This window comes from Corvus cornix, chromosome 2 (genome assembly GCF_000738735.6).
Source record: "Corvus cornix cornix isolate S_Up_H32 chromosome 2, ASM73873v5, whole genome shotgun sequence".
NCBI lineage: Eukaryota > Metazoa > Chordata > Aves > Passeriformes > Corvidae > Corvus > Corvus cornix.
Window position 1 is genome coordinate 106,490,482 of NC_046333.1, and position 27,474 is coordinate 106,517,955.

At 35.8% G+C, this 27,474-nt stretch overlaps 1 protein-coding gene across 5 annotated transcripts in view; it reads left to right on the forward strand.

Moving 5' to 3' along the window:
- RBBP8 (RB binding protein 8, endonuclease) overlaps positions 1 to 27,474 on the forward strand; it is a 42,117-nt gene that overhangs the window by 9,573 nt on the left and 5,070 nt on the right. For all 5 annotated transcript variants that reach the window (XM_019284079.3, XM_019284078.3, XM_019284080.3 and 2 more), the window contains 16 exons: positions 41 to 261; positions 5,309 to 5,351; positions 7,708 to 7,803; positions 9,888 to 10,000; positions 11,696 to 11,771; positions 14,818 to 14,987; positions 16,374 to 16,475; positions 17,169 to 17,266; positions 17,896 to 18,023; positions 18,953 to 19,838; positions 19,923 to 20,049; positions 21,935 to 22,035; positions 22,788 to 22,902; positions 23,816 to 23,968; positions 24,587 to 24,656; positions 25,611 to 25,707. In XM_019284079.3, the coding sequence (XP_019139624.1) occupies positions 150 to 261; positions 5,309 to 5,351; positions 7,708 to 7,803; positions 9,888 to 10,000; positions 11,696 to 11,771; positions 14,818 to 14,987; positions 16,374 to 16,475; positions 17,169 to 17,266; positions 17,896 to 18,023; positions 18,953 to 19,838; positions 19,923 to 20,049; positions 21,935 to 22,035; positions 22,788 to 22,902; positions 23,816 to 23,968; positions 24,587 to 24,656; positions 25,611 to 25,707 (2,487 nt within the window). In that variant the 5' untranslated portion in view covers positions 41 to 149. The remainder of the gene's footprint in view (positions 1 to 40; positions 262 to 5,308; positions 5,352 to 7,707; positions 7,804 to 9,887; positions 10,001 to 11,695; positions 11,772 to 14,817; positions 14,988 to 16,373; positions 16,476 to 17,168; positions 17,267 to 17,895; positions 18,024 to 18,952; positions 19,839 to 19,922; positions 20,050 to 21,934; positions 22,036 to 22,787; positions 22,903 to 23,815; positions 23,969 to 24,586; positions 24,657 to 25,610; positions 25,708 to 27,474) is intronic.

The window sequence follows — 27,474 nt, forward strand, 5'->3', positions numbered from 1 at the left end:
GATAAATTCAAATGTAAGTGTTGTCATTGTGTTGTTACAGACGTACACCTCTCTTCAGAAACAGTTTCATAACTATGTAATTTAAAATATAAAGTTTGAGAGTGAGCCACTTCTGCGAGTCAAAGAAGCTGGGAGCAGCAAAAAGCAAAATGAATGCATCTGGACGAAGCTGTGGGAGCCCTAGTTCTGCAGAACCTACAGGAGATTTCTTCAAGGAACTGTGGTCCAAACTGAAAGAATGTCATGATAAAGAAGTACAAGGTAAATCATTAAAGTTTGGGTTTGTCAGATTAAAGCTGGTGTTCGTCAGTTACCACAGGAAAACTTTGAATACTCTGGGTGGAACTAAATAGATTTTTAATGTTTTACATTTTGCAGAAAGTTGGACCGGATGATTACAAATGACCCTTAGAGATTGACCACCTAAGCCTGGTTAAACAGGATTAAACTATCAACACATATAAATGATCTGCTAGGTCAGTGAAGAAAAAGTAACACAGTGTTACATGGAATCTCTGCTTGCCTACAAAATATTTAAATGTTACTTTATCTTTAATGGATTATGATTCAAAATTTCCAAACCATGTTATTCAATGGATTATTTTTCTTTTGCCTTTGGCTTTAGTTGCTTCAGATACATTAAAATTATTTGCATTGTTTATTTCCCCTAACTTGTGCAAAATCGCACTGCAGATTAATGCTACTGAAATGAAAATGATTTCTTCAGATTTTAATGTTCTAAATTTTCTCAGCAAAATTTATAAGGTTTTTATAATATGATTATTCTTACTTTATGTGATCTGTGGTAGCAGTCTTACTACAGATTGGCTGTTAGTGTCTGTCCATTCTTCAGTAATTCAGAAAAGTTGAATTATTGCACCATATGTATTGTTACTGTAATATTGTTTTGCAAGTAGTATTCGTAAGGGTTTTTTTGCTAAAAATGTAAGTTAACATTTTGTTCTGCTAATCTAAAGATGCATGATCCATTCTTTTGAATGGAATTAGAACAGTATTAGACTGTATCTTCTAACAAACATATCCATATGCATGAAATAGTATTTATATTAGGCTGGAATAAAAATGGGTGAGTTTTTGTGAGTTAAGAGCTTTAGTCATGCAAGTGGATCTTTACCCAGACCATTTCAGCGGCCTTGGTTGTTTCTACCAGCCTCAAAACAGTTTCAGGTCTGTTCATTTCAGTTCAGTTATACCATCACTTTTTCATTTCAAAAACTGTTGGAGATTGTTTTATAATTATGTATGTTACCTGCCTCCTACTGAAAGTCTTGATTCAATAATTTGCAGCACTGGGCTGTGCCACTTTGTTGTTAATTATTAAAAAAAACCCAAGCAACCAAAAAGCATATATCAATATGGAAACTGAAAAGAAAACTATAGCAGGCTTCTTTACATTAAAATTATTTTTTTAATTGTTGATGGTTCTTTTTGGAGTGGGTGTGATGTCAACCACAGATAAATGCGGAAATACTGACAGAATGGGATCTGGCAATCTATGGCATGTCTGAACAACAAAAACTTAACAAACAAAAAGCTCTGATGTAGAGACTTCTTCTAAGTGACCCTTTCTCTAGTTTCTTGGGGTGTGCAGCACGTGATTTTCAAGTTTGGGTTTTCTTTATGCAAGCAAGATACTCTTTAGAATGCATGCAGGGTGTGGCCAGGTAATTTTGCCACCAGGCAGTCTTTTTCATGCCTAGCCCTTTGTCAGTATGTCCCACACCGTGTTAGGTAAAATTAGGTCTTCCATGATAACATCAAAGGCATGCCTGAAGGATAGTTAATTTTTTCAGAAGGTGGGGATCCTCTTATAGAAAATGGTACTGCAAGATATTTTAGAAACATCAAACACAGACTTGCCTAGACTTTGCTTGTTTCTGAAGTCTATAAATAAGAATTAAAATTGACTCATGAGTTTCCAATCTGAATGTCAGCAAAATTTATTTTAAAGGTGGTGGAAGGTGGATTAAGGGAAAGTTAGTAGTTGTTGAAAAAGCTTTTTGCATGTACAATGTACTAAACGCTGAAATGGTGGAATTATTTTTATTTAAAATCCATGAAAAGCAGAATTTACGACACATGAACTTGACATGGTCAGACATGTTATATGAGTTATATCTATAGGACGTAGACTGAAGAATCCTTTAAACTCATGGAGTTTAAAAGGGATTTTATTGAATTTTGATATTGCTATATTGTAAAGGGTGTGGTTTTCCACCATTATGTGAAAAAATCCAGTTTCTTGTTCTTTTAAACTGATCGCTTGCAAAAAAATCCAAATTTTGGCCTTCTTCAGCCAAAATAGCTATTATTTAACTTAAATTCATTATACGACAATGGGTAGGACACCTACATCCCAGTTTCCAAAGATGTTGGGTATGGCAGTGTCAGTTGACTTTTCATGGAGTTCAGAAGTGCTCAGCAGCTCAGAATAATGGTCATTAAAACTCTATTTGCTTTTATTTCCTATCTGTAGAATGTGTGGGACACTTGCATAGTTCCCAGAAAACTAAAGAAATTTAATAATGCTTTTTATAAACTGATTTATTTCTACAGGTGTTAGCTCTTAACTCTGGCTTGAAATAATTATTTAGATGCTTGCTGCATGTGGATCTTATCAAGATGGTTTCTGAGGATTAATTCAAATCTAAAACTCTGTACTAAAAATATATATCAGCATAGAAATGTGAGCAGTGTTTTATATAAAAGAAATAGTCTAGTTTTTTTCAATTACTGCTTACCTCTGAAAAGCAGAAGATATCAATAAGGAAAAAACTGTAGTCATAGAAGCAGAGAAACTTACGAGGAAAGCAATCTCATTGATAGATTGCTGTCGGAAAGGAAATGGCTGGAAGTTCCTCAAAAGTAAATAATTATAGAAAAAGGAGCTGGAAGGGATTTTAGAAGGTCATCTAGTCCATCTCTGTACCCTTAAGGTAGGATTATGTCTGCGTCATTGCTGACAGAAGCTTGTCCAACCTGTTTCAAGAAATCTTCAGTGATAAAGATTCTGCAGTCTTCCCAGGCACTGTCAGTTTTAAGGAAGTGCATTTAATGCATTTGAAAATTCATCAGAACAGAAATTATCATAGCCATTAATTGAAATATTACAGCTATGTAGTCTAATCAAGTAGCAAGTTTCATGAAATAATGTTCAGTTAATCTGCCTAATGATAGTTTAAAGAAGGTCTTCATTGCTTTAATAGGGGTAGAGTGTCATTTACTAACGCACTTAGGAGCTTTAGGTAATGTAGCTTTATACAGTCTGCAGCTTGTCTATTCCATAGAAATATTGTGTGAAAGATAAAACTGAATTGAAAAGAGACATAGTTTTATATGCTCACTATGTTAAATAAGGAAACCTGAAAAAGCAAAGCTGCTTAAATGAGTATGCTTAAAAACTCAATACTCTGGAAAAGCAAAAGGAAGAGACTACAGCAGATGTAGTAATTCAATGCTCTTGGATAAATGTAACAGTCTGGTTTCCTGCCTTCTCATTGCAGTCATTTGAACTATGAAAAAATGCAACCTTTAAGTAACCAGTTTAGTTCCTCCTGACTTCAGGAGAGAGGGGAGATAGTGTTACCTGTAGCACAGTACTGGGCCTTTTGGGCCCCGCCTCTTCAATTGGTCGCTCAGGTTGCCAAAGTTACAATCCTAAATACTTGCTGAACAGACTACCTGTTCATACAGGAGATGCATTGTTGTGCAGCTTCATTCCTTCCAATGGGCGTGGAGCAGCTTTAAAGCAAGCTTTATAGGGGTTCTAATTGCAGATGCCTAATTGGCTTGATGAATAGCAACTACTTAAAAAAATAAACCCTCTTTCTGTGCTGATCTGCATGATAGTGTTGGGGTCCAACATAACATCTCACAGGTGCTGAACACTTGGAGATAAAAGAAATCTTGCTGTATTTCCTAAGAATTTCTTTAAGTGGTCTGTCTGCATTTTTAACTCATTGTCTCACTGGCATCTTGTAGCAAGCATGGGTTCGCTGAGTCTGTGGCTGGCTTGACATTTTAAGTGGCCTGAAGACTGAAGCTTCTCAAGCAAGTAATTTTCCCCTTAGAGCTATTCCTAGTTGAGTGTGGTAGGGGAGAAAGAAAAGTTTGTTAGCTGCCTTAACCTACGTTTTCTATAGTAAGATGTAGTATCAGCTGTGTATTTAGGCTTAAATTCAAAGTAGTCTGAAGTTTTCTTACAAGTGTTTTGGTTTTGTAAGTTTATCCTACTATCCTAAATGCATCACACTTTTGCAAGAGAGCTTACAAGACACCTAATGTTCAACGTGGAGTTGGTGGCAGCCTTTCATATTTAGAAGAAAATAATCATGCTAGGAAATACTATGTTATTTTCTGATGTGATATGAAAATTTCTCTTGGATTTCTGCTTAAGAAACTGCCCTATCATTGGAGTCTGTTTATTTCTGACTATTTATTTGGAGTAGGAATGGCCAGCCTGTGTGTGGGTAATGTCACTTAAATTTCCATAGCACTGTGTCCTGCTGGTTAAGCTGTGCTGTACTTAAATATCTTCTTGTCTCAGTGCACATACAAATGCACCCAAGACCTTGCTAGCAGATTGGCTGGACAGTGTTCTGTCCCCTGGGCTGTCAGCTGGCCACTCCTGCTGAGAACATCAGTTGCATTTGCAAACCTTTTTACTTCTGCACAGAGTGTATGGTTAGAAGTGTGGAACTATTAGTGGGAGAAAAACCACAGATGAAATATTCCTTAATTCACCTTCAGATCTTCCAAAGAAGCGTTGACTGAGAGAGTCTTGTAGCACATCTCCAATGAAGGATGTTGTCCTTCTGTGCTTTAAAGCCTTGAATCACATATTTTTAGTGTTTCCCTTACGCATATACACCGTAAAGCATTTCTCAGTTCAGTGATTGGATGCTTCATTTCCAGTGTAGTATTATGAATTTATGTGCATGCAGAACATATTTTATGTCATTTATGTGGGAATAGTCAATGAAAGTATATTGGCAGTGCTGGCTATTCACGTGTGGTTATTTCACAAATGTGTTTTTATACCTGTATAAGTGGTAATCTGTGTGTTTGTTTAAGAAGTCCTTATTTCCTGGAGATCACAATGACTGTATTTGTTTCCAAGATCCTGTAGAACACACTCAAAAAGTCCAGAATGAACCTTTTTCTCTCCATATTAGTGACATTTTTTTATCTCTCTTTGCAGATGACAGTGGCAGAGTTAATTTATTGTCTCACACATTTTTTAAAATCAGAATTCTATAGCATGTAATTTCTTCTTTCTATTTTTCAGGCTTACAGCTGAAAATATCTAAGTTGAAAAAGGAAAGATGCTTGTAAGTATTCATCCTAATGATCTAATTTATTGAAGGACAGTCAGAGTCCCATTAATGAGCTACAATTCTTGTAAGATTTCATGGATTCTTCCTTTAGATGTGTACAAAAAACTGCTCACTTTAATAATTCAGCTGAAGTCATCTGAAGATGTACGGAGCTCTTTACAGGGTGTGTTATTTCTTAAGTATAATTTATAAATTAAGTAGTTGCTAATTTTTAATCTGAAATGATGAAATTATCTCTTGGTTTTGTTATTAGCCTGGTGTATCATAAATTCTTCCATGTTCTGGAATCTTAAATTGATCAGTCAGTTTTCTAGATGAGAAATATTATCCACGTTGTCACTGAACAAATACCAAATAGGTTAATCATTGTTTGTTGGAATCTTTCTACAACTGCCACATTGTAGATACAGTTCTGTCACATAGGAGGTCTTGTTCTCCTTGCTTCGTCTGAATACCTGAGGTTTAGTATTTCAAACTTGATTATCATCTGACAATGAGCACCTTATTTTGTATCCCACTCCAGCGTTGGAGCTAATGACTTGTAAACTCTAGGTCAGGGACCAGCCATTATGCAGTGCCTTCATAACCAAAAATGTCTGTTGTGTTTATCAGGTGCACTGGAATTTTGAGGAAAAAACCCCAGCCAACAGCCTAGTTCCTTCCGTCATTTTACCTGGGACATTTCAGAGGGTTTAGGTGCAAGGCATATGGTATTAGTGTACATTAATGTCTTACTTATTTATTGCAAATGACTTAATGCCATAGAATGACTTAGAGTTAACTAGAGAAGATTTTTAAATTTGCTATTTTAAGCCTCCTCTGAATGGCGTAAACACAAAAAATGAGGGGATTTTTTGTGGTTTTAGTTTTTTGTTGGTTTTTTTTTTAGTGTCCTAAACATCAGGAAAATACAGCCTGCTTTCATCAGACTTCAGATTTTTCCATGGCTTGGCTGTACTTGGTTAGTGAACTGTGGTAACAGAACTTTAACATGTTGTCCTCCCCAAGTAAAAGTACAAGCCTTAAATAGTCCCTCATGCTGTTTGCATGTACCTGGTTTATAGGTTGAATATGCAGTTGGAATGGCCTATGTTGGTCTGTGTGGTAGTACAGAAACATAAAGCATCTGTACTTAAATTTAAAGGTTAATCAGATATGCTTGTGATTGTACACTAAAAACTTCCAGCTGTCCCATTCACTTTATGACCCATGATTGCTAGTTTCTTGTACTACTGTAATGCCAGCAATATCAAAATGTGGTTGGCTAAACATTTGTTAAAGGGATAGTGCCAATTTAAAAGTATGTTTGTGTAAAAGGATTGTATCAACAAGTTAGTAAATATGTTTTCATTTCCTGGTGTGTGTATGTGTGTGTGCTTAACAGCTTTTCATGAGCCAATTTCATGACTTCCACAAATAATCCATCTCAGGCACACTGAAAACAAACAACTGCTTTCATGGATATGTACAAAGGATTCCATGGTGAAAAGAAGAGCTGGGAATTTCTCGGAAGTTAGTCATTGTCATATTACACAGATTCAGTTGCTTATCTTTTACTGAGCATTAATTTCCTCTTAGAAAATAATTGTGTGCTTGTCACTCATACCGTGTTTGGATCTTGAAGAGGTGGTGTGATCTGATAATAAAAGTGAAAGGGAGCTAAAATTGGGAAGTTAATGTTACTGCTTTTTCTTAGCTCTTTTAAGGAGAAAATATTCTTTGTTATTTAATTAGTTTTGGTTTTTAGAGAAGGTATTTTCCACAAGATCATCTGCTTCTGAGGGTTTTGGAAAGAGACTTCTTTTCTCTTTATTCATATTATGGGAATACATGCTCTATAGAGAATTTCTTCTTGAGGAAGTAAACTTCTAATGGATCTAAAGACTTTTCAGAGATTTCCAAACCTAATGTGGTTTGCCATGCTGCAGAATTCACTCATTGGTAAGACAAGACCAAAATGACCTGATTGTCAAAGCTCCCATTAGATACCCAACAGCTCCACAACACAGTAAAGTGTGAGAGAAATTTTGGAGTTTGTTCTCTGAAATTGTTGTTTGAACATTGGTAGCTTTTATGTCTTGACTGTCATGAATTCTAGTTTTTACTTGAGCAAAAATCAGACTTAACAGAAGACCACCTGTATTATGAATTGGAAACTAGTTGCATCTTTCCTCTGTCATTTGTAAATTATTATTAATCAGAAACACTTGCTTCATTTATCTTCAACTTAATATTTGTGCTGATGATAATAACATTTCCCAAGGATATGAAAGGAACATGCCAGAGAAAATTCTCTAGTGAAAAAGTAATTGCTACAATTAGAAATAATTTTTCTTCTTTTTCATTTCAGGGATGCAGAGAGGCTTGAAGAGTTCTATACCAAGAACCAACAGCTCAGAGAACAGCAAAAAGCACTTCATGACACTATCAAGGTTTTAGAAGACAGGTGAAGTAGTGTCTTCTAGCTTTTGAGTTTGCTGTATTTTGCTCTTACAGAGTAGCTCTGGATACTTTGCAAGTTGAGTTTATTATGTTTTGGTGTGGCATTATTGATTTTTTTTTTCAGTAAGCCAGTCCTTTTCTAATGCAATCCAAATAGTGTGTTACAGAGAAAGGTATAGAATTTGCATTTTTCTGACTGAAGGACAATCAATAAATATATAACATATATATTTATTTATCTGTCTCATATATATAACTAAATATAAAATAAATAATATATATAAATAAATAACAATTTCTTTTATATTGTTATTTTCAAAGTGCTTAGCTTGTTTAGTTCAGTTAAGGTCAATGGAAGTTGAAATAGAGCATCTTGGAAGGCAAACAGACATTTTCCAGTGCCTTCTTCTGTATCCATCTTTGTAGAGTTAAATTTTATATTGATCAAGATGTAATGCAAGTACAAAACCCAAAGGCTATAATATGTTGTGGAACTAATGAAATCACTCACTAGGAAATGTTTCAGATTTGATGGGGTCTTTTTTACCAATTGCCTGTTTTACCTAAATTTAATCACAGGTTCCATCTGTTACCTTCTTTTGTACTTTGGTGTTCTCCTCGCCTTTTGATCCATTCTGCCTTTTCCTTGATTGTACCTGTTTAATCTGGTACAGCAAAACAAAACTAATAGACATGAAATTACAGTGCATTTTTTCATCTTTAAAAACTGTACCTGTTTTGGAAAGTGTATGTTAAATTTGCTGTTAATAGGCTCTCAGAAGTTTTCTGGCAACAGGAGATCATTACATAGTAAATGGTTTTCAAGCATTCCTGTGTTACCTTGAATTTTAAAGCTGTGATACTCTTCTTTTACTTTCAACTCCATTTCTCTGTGAAAGGCATTTCTCTGTGAAAAGCTTGTAGCCATGCAGGTAATAAACTTTCACACCATGTAAGTAGAGAGACATTCATGGTGTGGGTGAACTTTTCTAATCCCTTAGTAGATTAATTGCTCACATTGTGGAAAACAAAAGAAGTATTTCAACTGATTTAATATAAGGAAGTTGTAATACTGTGTTTATTACACGTTCAGATAAGCTAGTATGAAGAGGCATTTCAGTATTTTACTCTTACCATAATTCCACAATATTAAAACACCAATAAACCAGTATGGCTTTTACTTCCAATATTCCGCTGTGAAATTGGAAGCTTATATAGTTTGTTTAGTTGGGGTGTTTTAATACTTGACGTAGTAGCAGCAGCAATGCAGAACTCTTGACTAACTGGTTTTTTATTTAGCACGCAAAAGCGAGTCTCTTTTTCACTTTGGTAATACTGTTAGCTTTTTGCTGTGTACCAGAAATAAATACATTCAGTTTATCACCTATAAAATGGACACGTATTTCATTGCATGAATGAATGTGTCAGGTAAGATGGAGTGATTCTAACAAGTCCTTTTCTGATCATGGATGTGTTTTAAACAGCTGATCTAAACCATTAGAGACAGTGGAGTCAATGCCTCTCATGAACATTTGGATCCACTTCTAATCATGGGTGCTTAGATAAAGGGTTTCACATTTGCTTGGCGTTTGTTATAGAGTGAACTTACTATTTGTCCTTTTTATTTGATTGTTTAGCTTAATGACACTACATATCCTTCTTAGATGCAATAGTAATTCTGTTTACTGATTTGCTTATTTGTATTTTCTTGAATGAACTTTACTTAAAATGAATGGTGATTTATATCTGACAGTATTCATAGTAGGACACCTCACAAAGGCATTCAGTGGCAAGGTGTAGCATGCTCCACTTTATTAAATAGAGTAATGCATGTTCTTTTAGAAGTATCCAGTACCTATAATCATTTATGCAAATGTTAGAGCATGTAGTATTAGATCATTCAGAAATCTCAAAACATTGCTATGTGAACATATAAAACCACAGTACTTAGTGGTGTTCTGCATAGCTGTCAGAAGTTTTCTGGTTTTCATTTTTCATTGTTCAAAAAGTCTGTTACACACTGGTATCTGCTTGATGCATGGCGATATTTTTTTAACAGAGGGACCTTTTCTCTTAATTTTATTGTAGGTTAAGAGCGGGGTTATGTGATCGTTGTGCTGTAACCGAAGAACATATGAGAAAGAAGCAGCAAGAGTTTGAAAATATCCGGCAGCAGAACCTCAAACTTATTACTGAACTTAGTGAGTTTTATCCCCAAGTCTGAAGACAAAATATGCTATTTTGTAAACTAGTTCTCCAGTAATTCCTGTAACTTGATATAATTTATATGTGGTATGTTTAGTAAGCCCAAGAAGTTCAGGTGGGGGATACTTAACTGTACAGTCTGAAAATATGTAACATACCAGCGACTAGTCATTTGACCCACCTTCTTAGATTGGAGTGCTGATACTGAAAGTGAACTGACGTGGAAAATCTTACAATGTAAAGTAGCTACTTTAGATAAAATGTGACTGCTTCTGTTTATTCCTACAGCTAGAATGATTGCCAGCTTTCCTAAGAAAAGCCTGACTTCAAAAGGAACTGGTGATGGCAAAGTATCAAGTTCAGACAGAAGTGGGTCCATCTTCTGTCCTGTAGTTAGTGGGTCTTGGACTTTGACTGCAGTAAACTCATAACTGTCACATAACCAGCTGAGGCCACAAAAAAATAGCTTTACACCAGGTGGCTTGTAGCCAGCTCATTTTGAAACCAAGAAGTAGAACATATGTGACAAATTAAACTGTTTGTTCCAGGTGATACACAAGCAGGACACAAATGTGCTCAAAGAGTTTGGAAAGATTGATTGTATAAAGTGCAGAATAATACAGGACAGAATTTTAAAATGTTAATGGTATCTTTGCCATTAATTATTTTGTATAATTTAGTTGTCTTGCTTGGTCAAGAATAAGCAGACATTCAGGGAAACACCAGACAAAAAGTAGCTTTTCAGTGCTTAATTAAATTATGGAAATATTAGGTTCTGTGCTAATACAAAATACTTCAGTGTTTCAAGGACTTCTAAATTGAGCATTTTTATAAAAATATTCTGAATTTTGAGTTTAACGATGAACAGCAAACAGGGTACAGCCAATCTTTATTTAAAGCTCTGAACCTTAAAAATCAGGGTGATGCATATTAGGTACAAATCTTCTTGAACTGTCTGACACAACAGTAGGCTCCCATGAGTTTGGGTTGAGAGCTATGTAACAATGAAAAAGATCAGTTGAGGAATCTAGAGGCAAAACAGACAACAACAAAATAAGAACATGAACATAAAAATTAAAGTGAGCAGAAAAGTTGGGAGCTATCACTACACTAGTTTGAGACAACATGGAAGGAAGGCTGAATGGTGTTGCAATAAGTTTGTGTGAAGTAAAGACGGGATTAGTTCGCAATTAGGAAAAGTAAAATGAAAAAGTTCTGAGTGGGCTCTCTTGATTTCCGAAATATTTAAGTGATTTTGAAGAAATTGCTGGTGGGTTTTTTTTCCTTCTCTCCAATTAGCTGTTTGCTTTAGTGGCTAAAACCAAATTCAAATTGCTTTATACTTGGTAGGTTATCTTTAGCCTAAGGAAACGATTTTGTCCATGGAGACAAGTGAGCAATTCACTCATCCTTACAACACAGTTTCACTTGTGTGTACATGGACAAAAATAATTAATGATTGTGTAGAACTAACAATGTGATACAGTAATTGTGCCGTCTCTGCCTTTTCTAACACGTCATTTTACAACTTTTTTAATGACTAGCTTGAAACTTCCTTTTTGTAAACAATAGAGAACGTGTATGGTATTACATTTTACAATTAGTTCTGTTTCCTTAAAGGACCTGACAAGATTATAATGCTAACATGTGTGCATTGATTTTTTTTCCCTCTTTTTTTCTATAAATTTCAGTGAATGAAAAAAACAACTTACAGGATGAGAATAAAAAGTTAACTGAACAGTTCCATCAGTTACAGAAGGAGCTAGAGTAAGTTTTGGGTTGTTTTGGATATTCTCCCATTCCTCTGTAGAAATGTCTGGGAATATAAATATCAGCTTTTAAGTGTTTAAATCTTATTTCCTCTTTTCTGATAGACTGTGAAAAGATAACCTAGTGCCACTATAATAACATAAGCCCAGTTTCTTTCTATTGTGCAGAGTTTTGTTTCCTTTTAACTATGTGCATCTTTTTTTAAACTGGGAGAAGTAAATTTATCATAGAAATTTTGTTTGACTTCTGATCACAGTGTATAGCAAAGCCTTATGTCTCATACTGTTATTCCTTGGTTGCTTCTTTACCAGTTGTTTCCTCCTAGGCTAAGACTTCAGAAAAGTAGTTGTTTAAATAGTCAAAAAGTTCCAAGATTTTGCAATACATTTTTTAAATAAGCTTATTATAATTTTGCAATTTTAAAAGAAAAAAACTATAGTAAATTTTGAAAACAAAACATAAAAATAATGAGCTACAAATTGAAATTTTAATCTGATGTAGTAAGAATGTGCCATCTAATGTTGTGGTTAATATGTGAATGTGGTGTACTGTGCAAGGCAGAGGTAGTGTTTCTTTCTTCTTATGGTCTGACATCATCTGAAACTTATCTCACTTTTGCCCATCTGTGATAAGTTGTGTACATGCCTGGGAGAAATGGGACAGGATGTGTGGACTTAATATGGAAGGTTTTTTTATGCGTGTGGTTTTTTTCTTGTCTCTGTTAGAATTCAACTTCGGTAGAGGAGTAAAACAACTAGAGTTCAGTTCAGAATGACTGTAGTCCTATTCCTTTGTATTTCTTGGTTTGTCTCCCATCTTTGCACCTTAATTGTCCTTTCTTTTTCTGTATGTATTTAATCTTCTTGGAGTAACATACTTGAAGGCCCCATCTTCCACTAAAAATATTTGGCCAATGTAGGAAAGCTGGCAATGACCAATGTAACACTAAGTTATTTTCTCTGTATGTTAGGTGATTGTTCAAGTGAGTGCAGAGTTGAGTGGATAAACAGTTTTTTACAAGGGTGGTGCTGCTAGTTTTAATACAGTCACTGCATTTGGTCGAACTATACTCATGGTACTTTATTTAGAATTAGCACCTTAGATCAATATAATGTCATCACATTGTAGGTGCAAAGTAGCAGAATGTTTCTAGTGCATGATACGAAATGAGATTTTTGCAGTCTTCTGTATTTTGTAACCAAGTTATAATGGGAATAAAAGTTATATTGGGAATAAAACTCTTGAGAATTCTCCATAAAAGTGAAATCAGTGAAATTGTAGAAGAATTGTATTATCTGATCCTTTATGACATTAGGATTTCATTATGTGTGGATGGAAACAGCAAGGAAATTTCTGCAAGGACCTCTTCTGGGGTCTCAGATAAATCCATGATTCAGAAATTATTTATTACATAGTTATGATGTACAGTATGTGTGGCAGCTGCTTCATTTGATGTTTTTTTTCTGTGATGGTATGTAGAAGGTAGGTTTGTATGGAAGTAAGGTGCAGAAAAATACTTTTTTTGTAGGTTAATTTACAGGGCCACATATGCCAGTAAATTTAAAGAGAATTCTAACAGCTAACTTAAATTTACAAAGTAAATTGATGAATATATTGCTCTGTTGTTTATTTTGATTTGTTTCTTAAGATATTGCTAGTAGATAATACAGTTTTCCAGTGCTTTCTTTGTAAATGTGCTAGAAAAGAGGAATTGCAAAATTACACAATAGGATTCGTCAAGACTTGAGAACATCAGTGCATCAATATTTGTCATTAAGAGTTCAAAGTTAGTCATGGTAAAAAGCCTAACTACAAAAATGCTTTTTGTCTCAAGACAGACAGCTTTTTAAAGTTTTCTATTACCTTATTTTATATAAGATCTTATGGTTCACTTCAGTGCAAGCAAAAATTTATCTGTATTTCCTCTTCTTCCCTTAGATCAAGACCTTATATCTTTCTCTTTATAGTTAGGAAATGATCTTTTGGCCCGTGTCTGCTCTTGAGAATCAAAAAGAAAAGTGCAACTGCAGGAAGATGATCAAGAAGGCTGAGTTAGATTTCTGTGTGCTTTTCTTTTACCTCCTCTTCCATTTCTCACTGCCATCTCCATAGGGCAGATAGCCCCTTATGAAGTACTAAACAAACTATTTAAGTTCAAAGATCCAAAATCAGTGCTTTTTTGTTGTTATTCCCTGGCTGTGTCTAGATATAGTTTTTGGGGAGAAAAGACATAGTTATTTGTTACATTAATTTTTATATACTGACTCTCCAAGAGGCTGCTAGAGCTGACAGTGTGAGAGAACGTAAACTTCATGACTCATCTTGTATTTTACATTACTTGTTTTGTATGCATTTTTACATTATTTGCTGAAGACCTTTTTGAGGTGAATTAGAGGTAACATCAGTGCTTTGGAGAGGGATTGCTTTGAATACAGTGCTGTTCATTACTACTTAAAATTTTCCAAAAGCTTTGTTTTGTATTTAAGACAGTATTTCCAGATCACTGAATATATTCTGAATTGGAAAGGACCCACAAGGATCATCAAGTCCAACTCCTAAGTGAATGGCCCATCCAGGGATTGAACCTACAGTCTTGATGTTATCCAGCACTCAGCCAGTCTCAGGATTGTAAATTGTGAGGATATACAGGGATTTCCATACAGGGAGAGAGACACTGATCCATCCATTTCAGCATTCTTTTGTTAAAGAGGCACCTGCTTCAGAGGACAAGCTATAACCTCTACAGTACCTAGTTTCTTCCAGGAAGAAGTGCTTCCATAGTGTAGTAGTTGTATGTTAACTTCAAATGTGAAGAGCTAGGGTTGTATGCCGTTCTTGGGCTTGATGGAGCAATGGTTAATTTTTTGTTAGATGTATCTAAAAACTGGGTTGTAGTATTACTTTTTTACAGTGTGATGTTATTGAGGTGGCTGTATTTCTGAAATGGTTGCATCCTTGAACCGTATGATTGTCCTGCTTGCTGAAATGAAAACTTCATCTTGCTGACTTGGGGTTTTATTTGACCACCTGATTTGGTCTCCAGGGAGCAAAAGCAGCAAGCAGTGGAGGTAGAAAAAGGAATCATTCCAGATTCTCCAGTTCTAACTTCTTCATTTTCTATGGTTAATCGTATGAGAAGAAAAAAAGAGAATAAGCACGTCCGATACACAGAACATACACCCCCAGATTTGGAACTTAGGGAAAACAACAGTGGTAAGAGTATTTTATTTTGCTTTTTTAAATTATGCTAAGAGCTAAAGAGAAAGATGATGTATAAACTTGATTGCAAAGAGCAAAATCTAAAAAAAACCCCAGTTCTTGTGGGTTTTTTTTATTTGCCTTTTCTCTTTTTGTGCGATAATGCATGAGTCCAAGGAAAAATGTCTTTAGTAGTAACTGTTACATGAGTGATATGCTCAGAACTTATCTCAGCATTTTACTTTTATTCCTCCACATGCATGTGCAAATGTAAGAGTTTTCCAGCCTATATTTGTTCTGTAAGTGCAAATTGGCTGGAAAAGCATCTGTTCAGGTTTGACTTGTGCACGCAGCAATGTCACCACCTAGCGGAGAGTGAAACAAATGTTTTGCCACATTCTGAAATTATTCTGCAACTAATGTTTCTGAAACTGTGAGACCTACATGATCTCTCTTTGTCTGTATTCTACACTGTTTGCATTTGTTTTGTCTTGAGTTCAGAAGTATTGTGTGTGTTTAATTTCCAGACTTTGTTCTGTAATGTCATAGAAATAACTCTAATATATTTTAACTACAAGAACTATTTTTGTGAAATAAGGAACCTTGTGCTTGTGTTTTATTGATAGGCAGGAAATACTATAATTCAGGTTAATTTATCTTGTGGCATTAAAAAAATACATCTAAATATAAGTCTTGACTAAAAGCCTCTTTCCAGGAATAAAAATAGGATAACTGTGGGATGAAAAGGGTGGGCTGGTTATTCATGCCCTCTATTTTGCATTTGAAATTTTTAGTGCTGTGAAGTTTCTCTTTTCTAAGCATACCTGTCTCTCTCCATTTTCTGTATTAAAAAAATGGAGTTACTAAACTAATCCAAAGTATAATATGTAAGAAATGGTGTAAATACCTATCATAGTTAATGGCTGTGAAAAGCTGTTGGTTGTCAAGGTAGAAAGGGCTACATGCCATATGTCTGTCATAATTTAGATCTCAGGTTTTTCACCTTTGTATTACCTGAGCTAAGCAGAACATTGTTGCCTTGGATGGTTTACTCTTCAGTAGTTTCATTGCCTTATTAACAGGTCAAATTCAGCTTGAATAACTATTTTTATGGGGTCAGTATAGATGGTGGTGTCATTTTGTGTTAGTATTATTTTAGGGCTGACTGGCTGAGATCATATTTGTGAGAAAAAGGATTAATATGAAATATTTATCTTTTTATTTTTATTCTGACATATCACTGCCACAAATTATCAGACGTGCTTAGATTGCTGGATCTACTGACATATTAAAACCAGCATTCAACTGCTTTTAAGATCAGGGTCGTTATGGGTATCTACACAAGATTATCACAACAGGATACCTAATTTCACCATGTGAAAATGTTTCTACATCTCCTAGAGTTTGGAAAAATTCCACTCTTTTCCACACAAATGAACACTCACCATGGAAGAGAGATACTAGTGGCAGACACCTGTGATCCACAATTGTCCCCTGTTCCAAGTAAGTGTATTAATAGATTTAGTCCTAATATCATTCAAAATAAGGCAAAAATATCGTAAAACTGAGGTTTCATCTCTTTAACCTTTCTTTAACAAAGAAATCTAATAAGCTGCAAACCTTTTAAAATTCTTTAGTGACTGTGAGAATCAGGATGGAATTATTCATGCAAGTCAGGGTTGTGGTGGTTGCTCTTCTTGTGCTTTCCAATCTTATTATCTTGCCCCAGTTTAATGAACTGAGTAATGTTAAATCCCTCAAAGAAGGGAAACTCATCTATTTGTTTTTCTAATAAAAACTCATGAGAAATAATGGTGACTGTCAGTTAGGAAATATGCAAGACGAGCATTTTATTATAAATACACATTATCTCTGTTCTACATGCTTTTATCAGACTACTTGTGCCCTGGACTGGGAGTGTGAAAAGCAACTTTTGCAGTGGCTTTTAATTTTGGGGTGCTGTATTCAAATTGGACACACATTTCTCTGTGCTGATACAGCAGTTTGCTCTCATCAGAAATTCTTTTGCCACTTACCGCTTCCAGATACGATTTTTATCTGACAGAGATCAAACTATTTCCATAAATGCCAGTTTTAATGTGTGATCTTTTTAGTTCTGTGTTTGTACCATCTCTGTGAGTCGAGCAACATACTATAATGTTTATGCAACTTACTGTGATCTTTCTACTCACAAAGATAAACCAAGGGTGGGAGGATACCCTGTTCCAAAGCCATCTTTTAACTTGGCTGCAGTCGTCGCAGAAACAATTGGACTTAGTGTGGAAGAGGAATCTGTAAGTATTCCCAAATTTTTTACATAACCAGTTTTTTGGGCCAGGTGTTTTCAAAACCATTATTTTTCTCTTTTGCATTAAAACTCTGTAAAAGTATTCTGAGTTCCAGTAAGCTTGCTTTGGTTTGCTTTTGCACAGTTTTTATTGACTTGCTTTAGCAAGAAGAGATATAACTACACTGACCTGTCTGGAGGGTTTGAGGAGGAAGGTAGAGACATGGTTCCTCTTTTCAAGTTTTGTTGGCACAGTGATCTAAATCCTTGGCTCTGCTAAATTCCCTTTGTGCAATAATCAAGTCTAAGACACTGAAAAATATTTCTTGGCAATGAGACTGGTTGGTGACTCAGGTGAGGTTATTTGATGTTTTTGATTGTTAACTACAATGAAAATTACAGTATACAGAATATTTTGTGTCCATGCCTATGAATGAATCTTTTCAATTTCAATAAGATTTCTTTAAAGCTGCTGGTCCAAATTTAATCTCTTAGCTTTTATTATTTTTCAGAGCTTTGAATGTTTCGATTTGAATGGGTTTTCAGAGTATTTATGTGCCAACGAAGCATATTTCTAATTTTAATTCCAGTATCTTCTCACACTTCTTTTCTTTGTTTTCCTTCACCGCTTGCAAGGAGTCCCAGAGTGTACTGAATCTTCCCCTCACTAATACAGTTATGAGCCAGGCCTCAGAGGGCATGCAGTCTGAAGACTCAAGAAAACATCCAGCTTCAGAATCAAGAAATGATGACAACAATTTAGGGTGTGTTTCCACTCAGTTATAATAGTATTGTTTTAAGCAGACTTATAGAAGTTCTGGTTTTTGTAGAATTTCAAACCTTGTGGCATTTTACTTTAAAGGTATAGACATAGAAATAAATGTTTTCATATCAGAGGGGTTTCTTTCAAGTAAATAACATGAGAAGCAAAGAAACTGATAGAATGCAAAACCTGTAGACTTTTACTTAATTCACAAACTTCTGATTTGGGCTTCTTCTTTGTGTACGCAGTCCCTCCTTTCCTAACTTCTCATTATTGCAAAATATCTTCTGAGGCCTGTAACCCTGTGGATAGTGGGTCTGGAGCTGGAATGCAAAAAGGATCATATTGCTCTGATTAGTGTCAGACCAATAGACTGTTGCCCTTCCCACTCTCCTCAGGATATTGTGATCTAAACTGAAGATTTTTTTGGCCCAATTTGTCATCTTGAATGTATGTTTTATTGATGACAGGTGAAAAGCAGCACCTGAAAGCTTGCACTTTTTTCCTTCACTTGCAGAAGGTTTGAGAATCTGTTGTCATGGTTTTAAGATCTATACAAGAACCTAAACAGGCTTTTATTGCAACCATTCTCACTTTCTTCCTTTTCAGTGCACTGAAAGGTAGGGAGTCCTTGGGTAGAAGAGATACTTAGGCAGGCTTAACTCTGTCCTTGATTCTCAGTTGAACATGTAACAGAATTTCACACCACACACCAAAATGAAGGACAAGATCTGTATTTTGTTTGCCTTTCACAGCTCTAAGTGCAACAGTATCTATCCCTAGAATAGGTTCATTTTTGTTTTTCCTTCTGTTTTCAGCTCACAAGCTTTAAAGCAAATCAGCAATGGGGAACATGTATTTTTTTTATATCGCTTTCTCTCCTTCCATCTTCTGTACCCCAGAAAATCTCTCATGTCTCATTGTATTCAGTATTTCAGATCCATCTCATAACACTCCACCATGTGATGACTGGGATTCTCGGGTAGCATCTCCTGTTTTTGGAGCTTCTAGCAGTATGAAGAACAACTCAAGTACAGGTCATGCTCCTTGTATTTTAGATTCAGGATTGAAGCCTCATCTCAAAACCAACCTCTTCAACAATCCATCCAGTTCCAGGTGTCATAAAAGTAGATCAAAATCTGAAGATGTTGCTTTTGTTGCACCGCTGAATCTTGGGACAGAAATCAACTCAGTTATCAGCCAGGCCTCTGTCCATAGGCAAATGGTTGTGAAAAAGAATGCTAACGAGGCTGTAGCCTGTGTTGGAAACACCTGCACAGCTAAAAATGAGGTGGTCAAGAGTGATGTCCTTCTCGCATACCAGAAGCAGCTAGAAGGCAGGTGTGCTAAGAGAAAGAAAGCTGAAGATGATCATGCAGTTAGCTGTGAGAAAACATCATTCAACAAAGAGAACTCTGTGCCATTCCGATCCGATGCTCAGCAGATTAATGGGGAACATACAGCTGATAAGCCCTTGGATCTGTCTGATCGCTTCTCTGGAGTTCGTGGTCAAGAGAAAAAACATGGAAGTGAGGAGACATGTAAAAATAGACTGAAGCAAGTGACTTTGCAGGACATTTTTTCACACATAGGGAAGACCATTCCTGAAGGTTCATCATCCGTTCAAAATGCCAACAACGAGAGCTGTTTGTTTGGCAGAGATTTACAAGAGGAATCCTATGTACAAGAGGCAATGCTGGGAAAAACATTCTCTGATAAGAAAAACCAGATCCAAATGAAAGAAGAAGTTCCTCCCTTCAAATTTGCACCACTGCCAAGTTCTGCAGAGACAGAGGAACTTTTTGATGATGTAAAGGTATGCTTTTCTGACTCTCTTTCTTCTCCCTTGAAGTATTATATTTAAGTTTTGGGAAATAGTAAAATTGCAATATGTTGTTAGGTTGCCAGTGGCCATGTACCAAATAGAAAGAAAACAAGGACAGGACATGGAGAGTCTGAACCAGCATCTGTACTTCAGCCAAACCCTTGTAGACTATCAAAAAGTAAAGCACAGCAAAATGAGCAAGGTAACTTGATGAAAATGTTCCTTTTACCGCCTCCTTACCCCCTCAGCCTATGCTCTGGTTGAATAGAATTTTTAATATCTTCCTTTCTTCCTCTTTAATCCCTTTGTTCTGCTTCTAACTCAGTCATATTCTATTTGGGATTTCTCAAGATCCCCCCAGCATTTACAGTCTGTATCTTCCTGGCATACTTTTGCCCCTGTATAATAAATATATTATTGGTATTCCGGTGTACACTCAACAGGCTGTGAATCTTTTTCTTTCTTGTTTAGTTAGCATTGTTATTTGTTGCAGTATAATAATAAAATCTCTTTGTGTTTAAACTATCTATATCAAATACTTGATAACTACTCAAGTGTAAGCATAAGTCTTTTTGTTAATATTTTTCTTTTTTCCTAATGATCTGGTAAAGCAATTTGTACCTTTAGGGATAATGAACACAGGCTGTCATATACTCTTTCTAGAACTTGTGTCTTCTTTCCTCTTAAGTGCTCCCAGTTGGAAAACTAATTTTTTGGAACTAGGATTGTAGAATCAAAGCTTCTGTACTGCTTAGCCAAATTGTTACACTGCATACTTTATTTAGAAATACTTGCATTATGAACTTAAAAGATACTTGTCAGTAGTTGGTGTGGCCGTGTAGCTTGGAATGTAAATCTTCCCCTCAGAGATAAATCAAGAGGCATCTTTGGAACGACGACCAGACACTTTTGTACTCTTTCCTTAGACGTGACTTTTGTATTGTCGATCTAATGTCAATAGTGACCCAGCTAGGGAAGGCACCCACTGGAACTGTTGTTTGTCAGCAGAGAAGGACTGGTAGGTAAAGTGATGGTGGGGGCCATCTTTACTGTGACAGTCACAAAATGGTAGAGTTTTCAATTGTCAGAGAATTAAGAAGTGGGAGGTAGCAGAACTGCTACTTTGAACTTTCACGGGGCAGACTTTGGCCTGTTTAGGAGACCAGTTGACTGGTCCTGAAGCAGTCCTGAAGGGCAGAGGAGTTCAGGAAGTCTGGACATTCTTCAAGAAGGAAATCTTAAAGGTGTAGGAACAGGCTGCCCCATGTGCTGAAAGATGAGCTAGTGGGAAAGAAGGCCAGCGTGACTGAGCAGAGCATTGGCTGGAACTCAGAGCTAAAGAAAGAGTTTATGACCTTTGGAAGAGGGGGCAGACAGCTCAGGAGAGCTACAAGGATGTTGTGAGGTTACATAGGAAGAAAATAAGAATGGCCAAAGCCCAACTGGAGCTTAATCTGGCTACTGCCATAAAAGACAATAAAAAATGTTTCTATAAATCCATCAGCAACAAAAGGAGGGCTAAGGAGAATATCCATACTTTATTGCGTATGGGGGAAATACAGGGACAAAGGATGAGGAAAAGGCTGAGGTACTTAGTGCATTCTTTGCCTAAATCTTTAAATAGTAAGACGAGTTGTTCTCAGGGTACCCAACCCCTGAGCTGGAAGACTGGAACAGGGAGCAGAGTGAAGCCCCCATAATCCAAGGGGAAATTGTCAGTGACCTGCTGCACCACTTAGACACACAGAAGTCTATGGGGCCAGATGGGACCCACATGAGGGTACTGAGAGAGCTGGCAGAAGTGCTCAGTGAGCCACTTACCATCATTTATCAGCAATCCTGGATAACCAGGGAGGTCCCAGTTGACTGGAGGTGAACAAATGTGGCATCCATCCTCAGGAAGGGGTGGAGTGAGGATCCAGGGAGCTACAGGCCTGTCAGCCTGACCCAGGAGACCAGGAAAGTTATGGAGCAGATCACCTTGAGTGCCATAATGTGGCACATACAGGACAGCCAGGGGATCAGATGCTTCTGGCAGAGTTTGATTCTGATTATTTGTCTTTTTTTCTCATATTCTGTGCATACAGACCTGAAAGATAAACCCTCTTTAGAAAACTTCCAGTGGAGCATAGACCCAGGAGCTGACCTTTCACAGTACAAAATGGACATTACTGTGATTGATACAAAGGTGAACTTTTATAATAAGTCTGCTTGTTCTATGATGTTGAAAAAGCCTGCAAAGTAGTATCATGAGCATTGCTCTGGGCAGACCAAACCCACTCTGTAACAAATTCTGAGTTGGGCTCATTTGGTGTTTGTTCATGCTACAGTTATCCTAAAACATTTCCACTGTTTAGTTGTACTTTATAAACTCAGCAGGCATATTGACAATGTGAAAGGGATGCTTTTTGGAGGTGGTTTTGAGTTTCTTTTAAGACAAAAAAACTTTCTAAATCTCATTGTTTTTCCTGTGAAAATGTTCAGTATGATATCTCTTTATGTTAAGTAATAGAAAATGTGCCAGTACTATTACCTTTTTTGAGTTGGGTGCAAGTTGGTTATTAGGATCTCTGAGAATTTTCCTAACGTTTCTGTTTGTTTTGTCTCTCTCACTTAAAGGCTATCTTAAAATCTTTTAATTTGACCAGTCTTTAACTTCTGTACGTTTCATGGTTAATTTCTATCTTTTTAGAATTTAACATGAAATTTTCTAAGGCTTTTCTTGCTCACCAGATAAATGCTTCCACACTTAAATTTCAAAACACGTTATTCTCTTACTAGGTTTTACATCTTTATTGTGCAGACATTACTGCAGGAAAAAAAGTAAATCAGTGTCTGAAAAGAAGCCAGTAACTGCTGTGAAAGTGTTTCAGATACACAGCACTGACTACACCAGTTGCTTCTGGGTGCATTTGTCATGTTTGCTTTTTTTTCTTCTAGGGTGGTTCTCAGACCAGAGTTGGAGGGGAAGTTGTTGATATGGATTATACATATGTTAGTGACAGTGTGCTATTAAAAATGAAAAATCAAGAGCAAAATCAGGAAAGCAGTCCAAGTAAGACTTTTTTTTTCTCTTTTCTTCTCTTTGGTTTGCTTTTTTGTAGTATGGTGGGGTTTTGGGGGTTTGTTGGAGTTTTTTTTTGGGTTTTGTTTTTTTTTTTTTTTTTTGAGGAGGAGGAAAGAGTAAAAGGGCATTTTTTTCCTGTATGACTAGATAGTAGAAAATGGTTGCAGTAAAAAAGTGGTGATGTATTTTTATGTTACACAGATCAGTCTGTTTCCTAGAAGAATTGGTGGTGGGTTTTGAGGTTGGTTTTTTTTAACATAGATCCAAAAAATGATAGGATTTGTGCTTAGAGAGCCAGTAGCTATTCCTTTACAGTGCTTAAAGGGTGAAATACTTAACCATGTAACAGTTCTGATCTCACCTGCAACAATCGCTCTTGCAGCAAACAGCTTTGAAAGTTTTCTATGTAATCACATCAGACTTTGTATGGGAAGGCTAATTTCATTTTTAATGATATATAAATAGAACTAGTATGTTTAAAAAAATCCAAACGTGTTTATATCACTTTTAATGTGTGGTATGTGGTGAATCATGGCTGCGGGGCAGTGTCTATTTCCTACCACAGAAAGTATTTCCTTCTGCTTGGATAAGTCCATAATTACAAGAAGAAGAATTTCACATATCCAGTATTAAGGTTAAAGGTACTTCACAATGATTTAGCAGTTAATCAGATTTTAGAAATGGGATCCAAGATACCTGAAAAATAAATGAGCACTGGCTACATTTAAAACATTGACAGAGAATTTGCAGAAAGAATAAAAGTATAGCTGTTGTTGAGTTAATTGGTACTGGAGCAGGAAGTAAATATTAAGTCTTTTGGTACACATTTAGTGAAAATGCAATTTCTTAACGAAGATCATTGAGACATTGATTTGGATGCTCTTTATGCTTTTAATAACAGGAGGAGAAATAACAGATATGTTTGATCAGACAAGCCATGAAGAATATGAATCCTGCCTACCAGAGGATAGTCCTTCTGCATGTGATGAAAAAGAAACTCTTCATGATGAAGAGCAGGATAAGGGAATAACAGCAGCAAGCAAGAAACTAAAGAGTGGGATATAATTTGGTTTTGTCTTTATTAGCTTACTTAAACTACAAGAGTTGATTTGAAATCAGACTGTTCTTTAGGAACAAATATGCCAAATTAATCACCGGTTTTTTTTTCATAAATTTATGGTAAAGTTGATTACTTGTTACGTAATTGCTTTATGTTATGTTACATAACATAAAGCAATATGAACATTTTTTTGGTAGTTCATTTATCACCACACAAATGTGGAATGTGTAGTGGAAATTGGCATAGCAGTGGAACACCAAAGTGACTCTTAAAATAAACACCCGTTTTTGGCTACAGTTATTTACTTCCTTTCTTCTCACTATTCTAGGTTCTATCGAAGATTTTACAGTATTTTGTATTTTAAGCAGCCTTCCCTTTGATGTTTTCTTGTCTCTTTTATTTGTCTCACCGCTGTTTTCCTTCTGCTTCAGTAGTGCTTTTGGATTGCTGGTTCTATCAATTCTGTATTTTTTTAGAATCTATTTGAATCTATTGTCTCAGACTGAATGTACATGGCAATTTTATATTTCTTAACAGTTGGTTAATAATTTTACTGAAGTTTCTCCAAGCAGTCTGTTAACTTTGTATTTTGTTTTGCATGTATATTTACAGAACATGAGGATAAACAAGATAAAGCCAAGCAGAAAGCTTTTGTGGAGCCTTATTTCAAAAGTGATGAGAGGTAATTTAGTCTGTTCTGTATGGGCATTTTAAGGCTCTTTGTATCTGCCCTGTAGGGAACTTGTTCCACCAGAAAATAAACATATTTGTGCGTAACAGACTAGCAGTTGAAGATGCAGAGGTAAAATACTACATTAGATAAAAGACTTTAGATAAAAACTGAAGTAGGGGAAAAAATTAAACATGTTGTGATGCCTATCACATTTGCTGAACAAAAGGGATTGTCTCTGCTGCTTTTTATAATTTTAGTGAATGCAGTGTTTTGTAATCCATGTGGTTTCTTACAGGCATGTGGTCATGCCTGAGTTTATGAGCCAAGAACCTATGGGCGGCTTGTACAAATGTAAACCTTTCTTTCTCTGGTATTTTTGCCCCGTGCTCTAGGCAATAAATGGATAGTGTTCAACAGTTCCACCTCTTAAATCTTCCTCTGTTGCCTTCCAGTATAAGCATCATTGGAAGTCTGAATCTTCATTTCATAATGATACCAAGCCCTTCAGTTAGCTTATATTTTGCCTCAGTGCATGTTTTCTTTGTAGAGGAAAACTTTAGTGTTTTGTGAGCAATTAAGTTGAAAAGAACCTACTGATCTTGAACCCCAACATATGTTACTCTCATGGAAATCATTGCAAGCACAACTCTGTCTTGGGCAAAAATAAATATTCTACAGAAGATCTGTATTTGAATAATTTCTATATAGCAATTATTTTCACGCTATGAAAAACCATAATAATGAGACACACATCTCTGGTTATGTAGAAGTTCATATTATATTTGCAAGCTATTTTCTTTATAAAAATTCAGCTATGAAAGGCAGTATGATTTGGCTTTTGTAAGCATTTTCCGATTTATTTTTTAACTTGACTCTCCACCATCGTGTTCAAAAAAAATGGAAATTCCCAGTCACATTGAAGAAATAAAAGTACTATCATGTGAAAACATTTTTGTTTTTCAGAAAGAATACTGTGTTAGATTTTCCTCATATTGAGGTTGTTCGAAAAAAAGAAGAAAGAAGAAAATTACTTGGCCACACTTGTAAGGAATGTGAAATAGTAAGTAGTGCTTTAAAATTTGTCAATCTTCCATTCTCCTAACTCAGACAATATCTAAGTGCTGAAGTGCTGCTTTTAATTATTAATCTGGTTGCATCATCATCATTACCTACAGTAGCAGGGAAGTAAGTGTTTACCAAAGCTGGATAACCAAGTTTGCAGGCGGTTTGTTTGTTTTTAGTGTAGTAAGTGCATATAGCGTGGAAAGTCTTGGGTTTGATTTTTTTGTGAGTCTCTGTATGATAAAAGCTTCTTACATGGAGGGTTCCAGTAAGGTTAATAAAAAATACATTAGCTGATCAAAGAACTATTCCAGGTTTACAAACTTTAGATCAAAAGCTCTACTGAACTTTACAGGTACTGCAAAAAGTAAGTTCTATATCCTGTTGTATAGATTGATTGATTGATTGATCTCTTTTTGGTTTATTTGATTTTTTTCCTTGTTTTCTGGGATAATTTTTTCAGATAATTGCACCAGCATAGGTGACAGTGTGTACATGTGTGCAAATGCATGCCAAAATGTTTACATTAATATGTAAAAAAGTAGGAAATTTTAGGTTTCACATTGCACTTTCCTCCCTTCTAATTTATTGAACTGCTTTCATACGCAGTATATGAAAGCAGTGGTGTAGAGATAAAATATTGAAGTAATTATATGTGTAATAAGAACATGTTTTATTTGGCCATTAAATGATGCCTATTCGAAGTGTGGATTAATGATTGAACAATGGTGGATTTTCTGGAATCTTTTTGCCTAATTTCCACACGTATATAGAACGTTTTCATAGATTCTCCTGCTATTCACTTTATAGTCCAGTCCCATTTACTTAGCTGAAGAAATTTATTAGAGTATGTTTTCAACGAAAACATGGTCTGAAAAACAGTTTTGGTAAAACTCATTAAATACAAATATTTTATTTTTATGGCCAACTAGAAATACCATTTAAAAATACATGTTTGATTTAAAGAGTTTGAAAGAAAACAAAACAACCCCCAACCTTCAGTCTGCTTCATGGTTCCAGAGCCATGTGTTAAGCATTGTAATTTCCTGTTTCTGTAAGCTGCAGACCTTCCCTCTGCAAATTCAGTTCTTGTTACTTTCTGTCAAGTTAGAGTGATAACTATGGTGTCTGGAAACATTCACAGCTCCAGTTTTGTAACAGTAGGTTTTTACATTAAATGTCAGAAAAGTTTGGGTTTGTTGTTGATTTTGGCTTTTGGGGGTTTTTTTTAAGTCTACATCATCCAAGATTAATGTCTTGGAAAGTGTGGAATGCTTGGCTGTGTCATTGCACAATAATAAAACTAGCTTTGAATTAAACGCCTATGGAAGAAGGGAGCGTTGGATAAAGCATAAAGGATGCTTTAGAAAGGTCTTGGCTTGCTGATTAGCCATGTGGGTTTGAAAAGCCACCAAAGTCTAAGGGAATATTTAGGGATTGGGTAGAAATCAGTAAATTGTTTCTGGCCCTGTACTGCAAGTGGTGTAAGTGGGATCTGCTACTGTCACTCTGAGACGACCTGAGATTTAACTTCTGCACATGCCACAGCAGGCTGATATTAAAGTCCTTTATAAGGGCTTATTTTAAAGCTTTGTGGAAGCATCTTATTCACTTTACAGTGTAGAACTTTTGATAACAAGTCTTGTTTTGGTTTTTTATGACCTTGTGATACTATCAGAGGAAGATTCTCAGCAAAAGTTACAGGTAGCTTGTAAAAGTAACATTTGTTAGCGTGGTTAAGTGTAGCTACACTTAGATGAGTAGG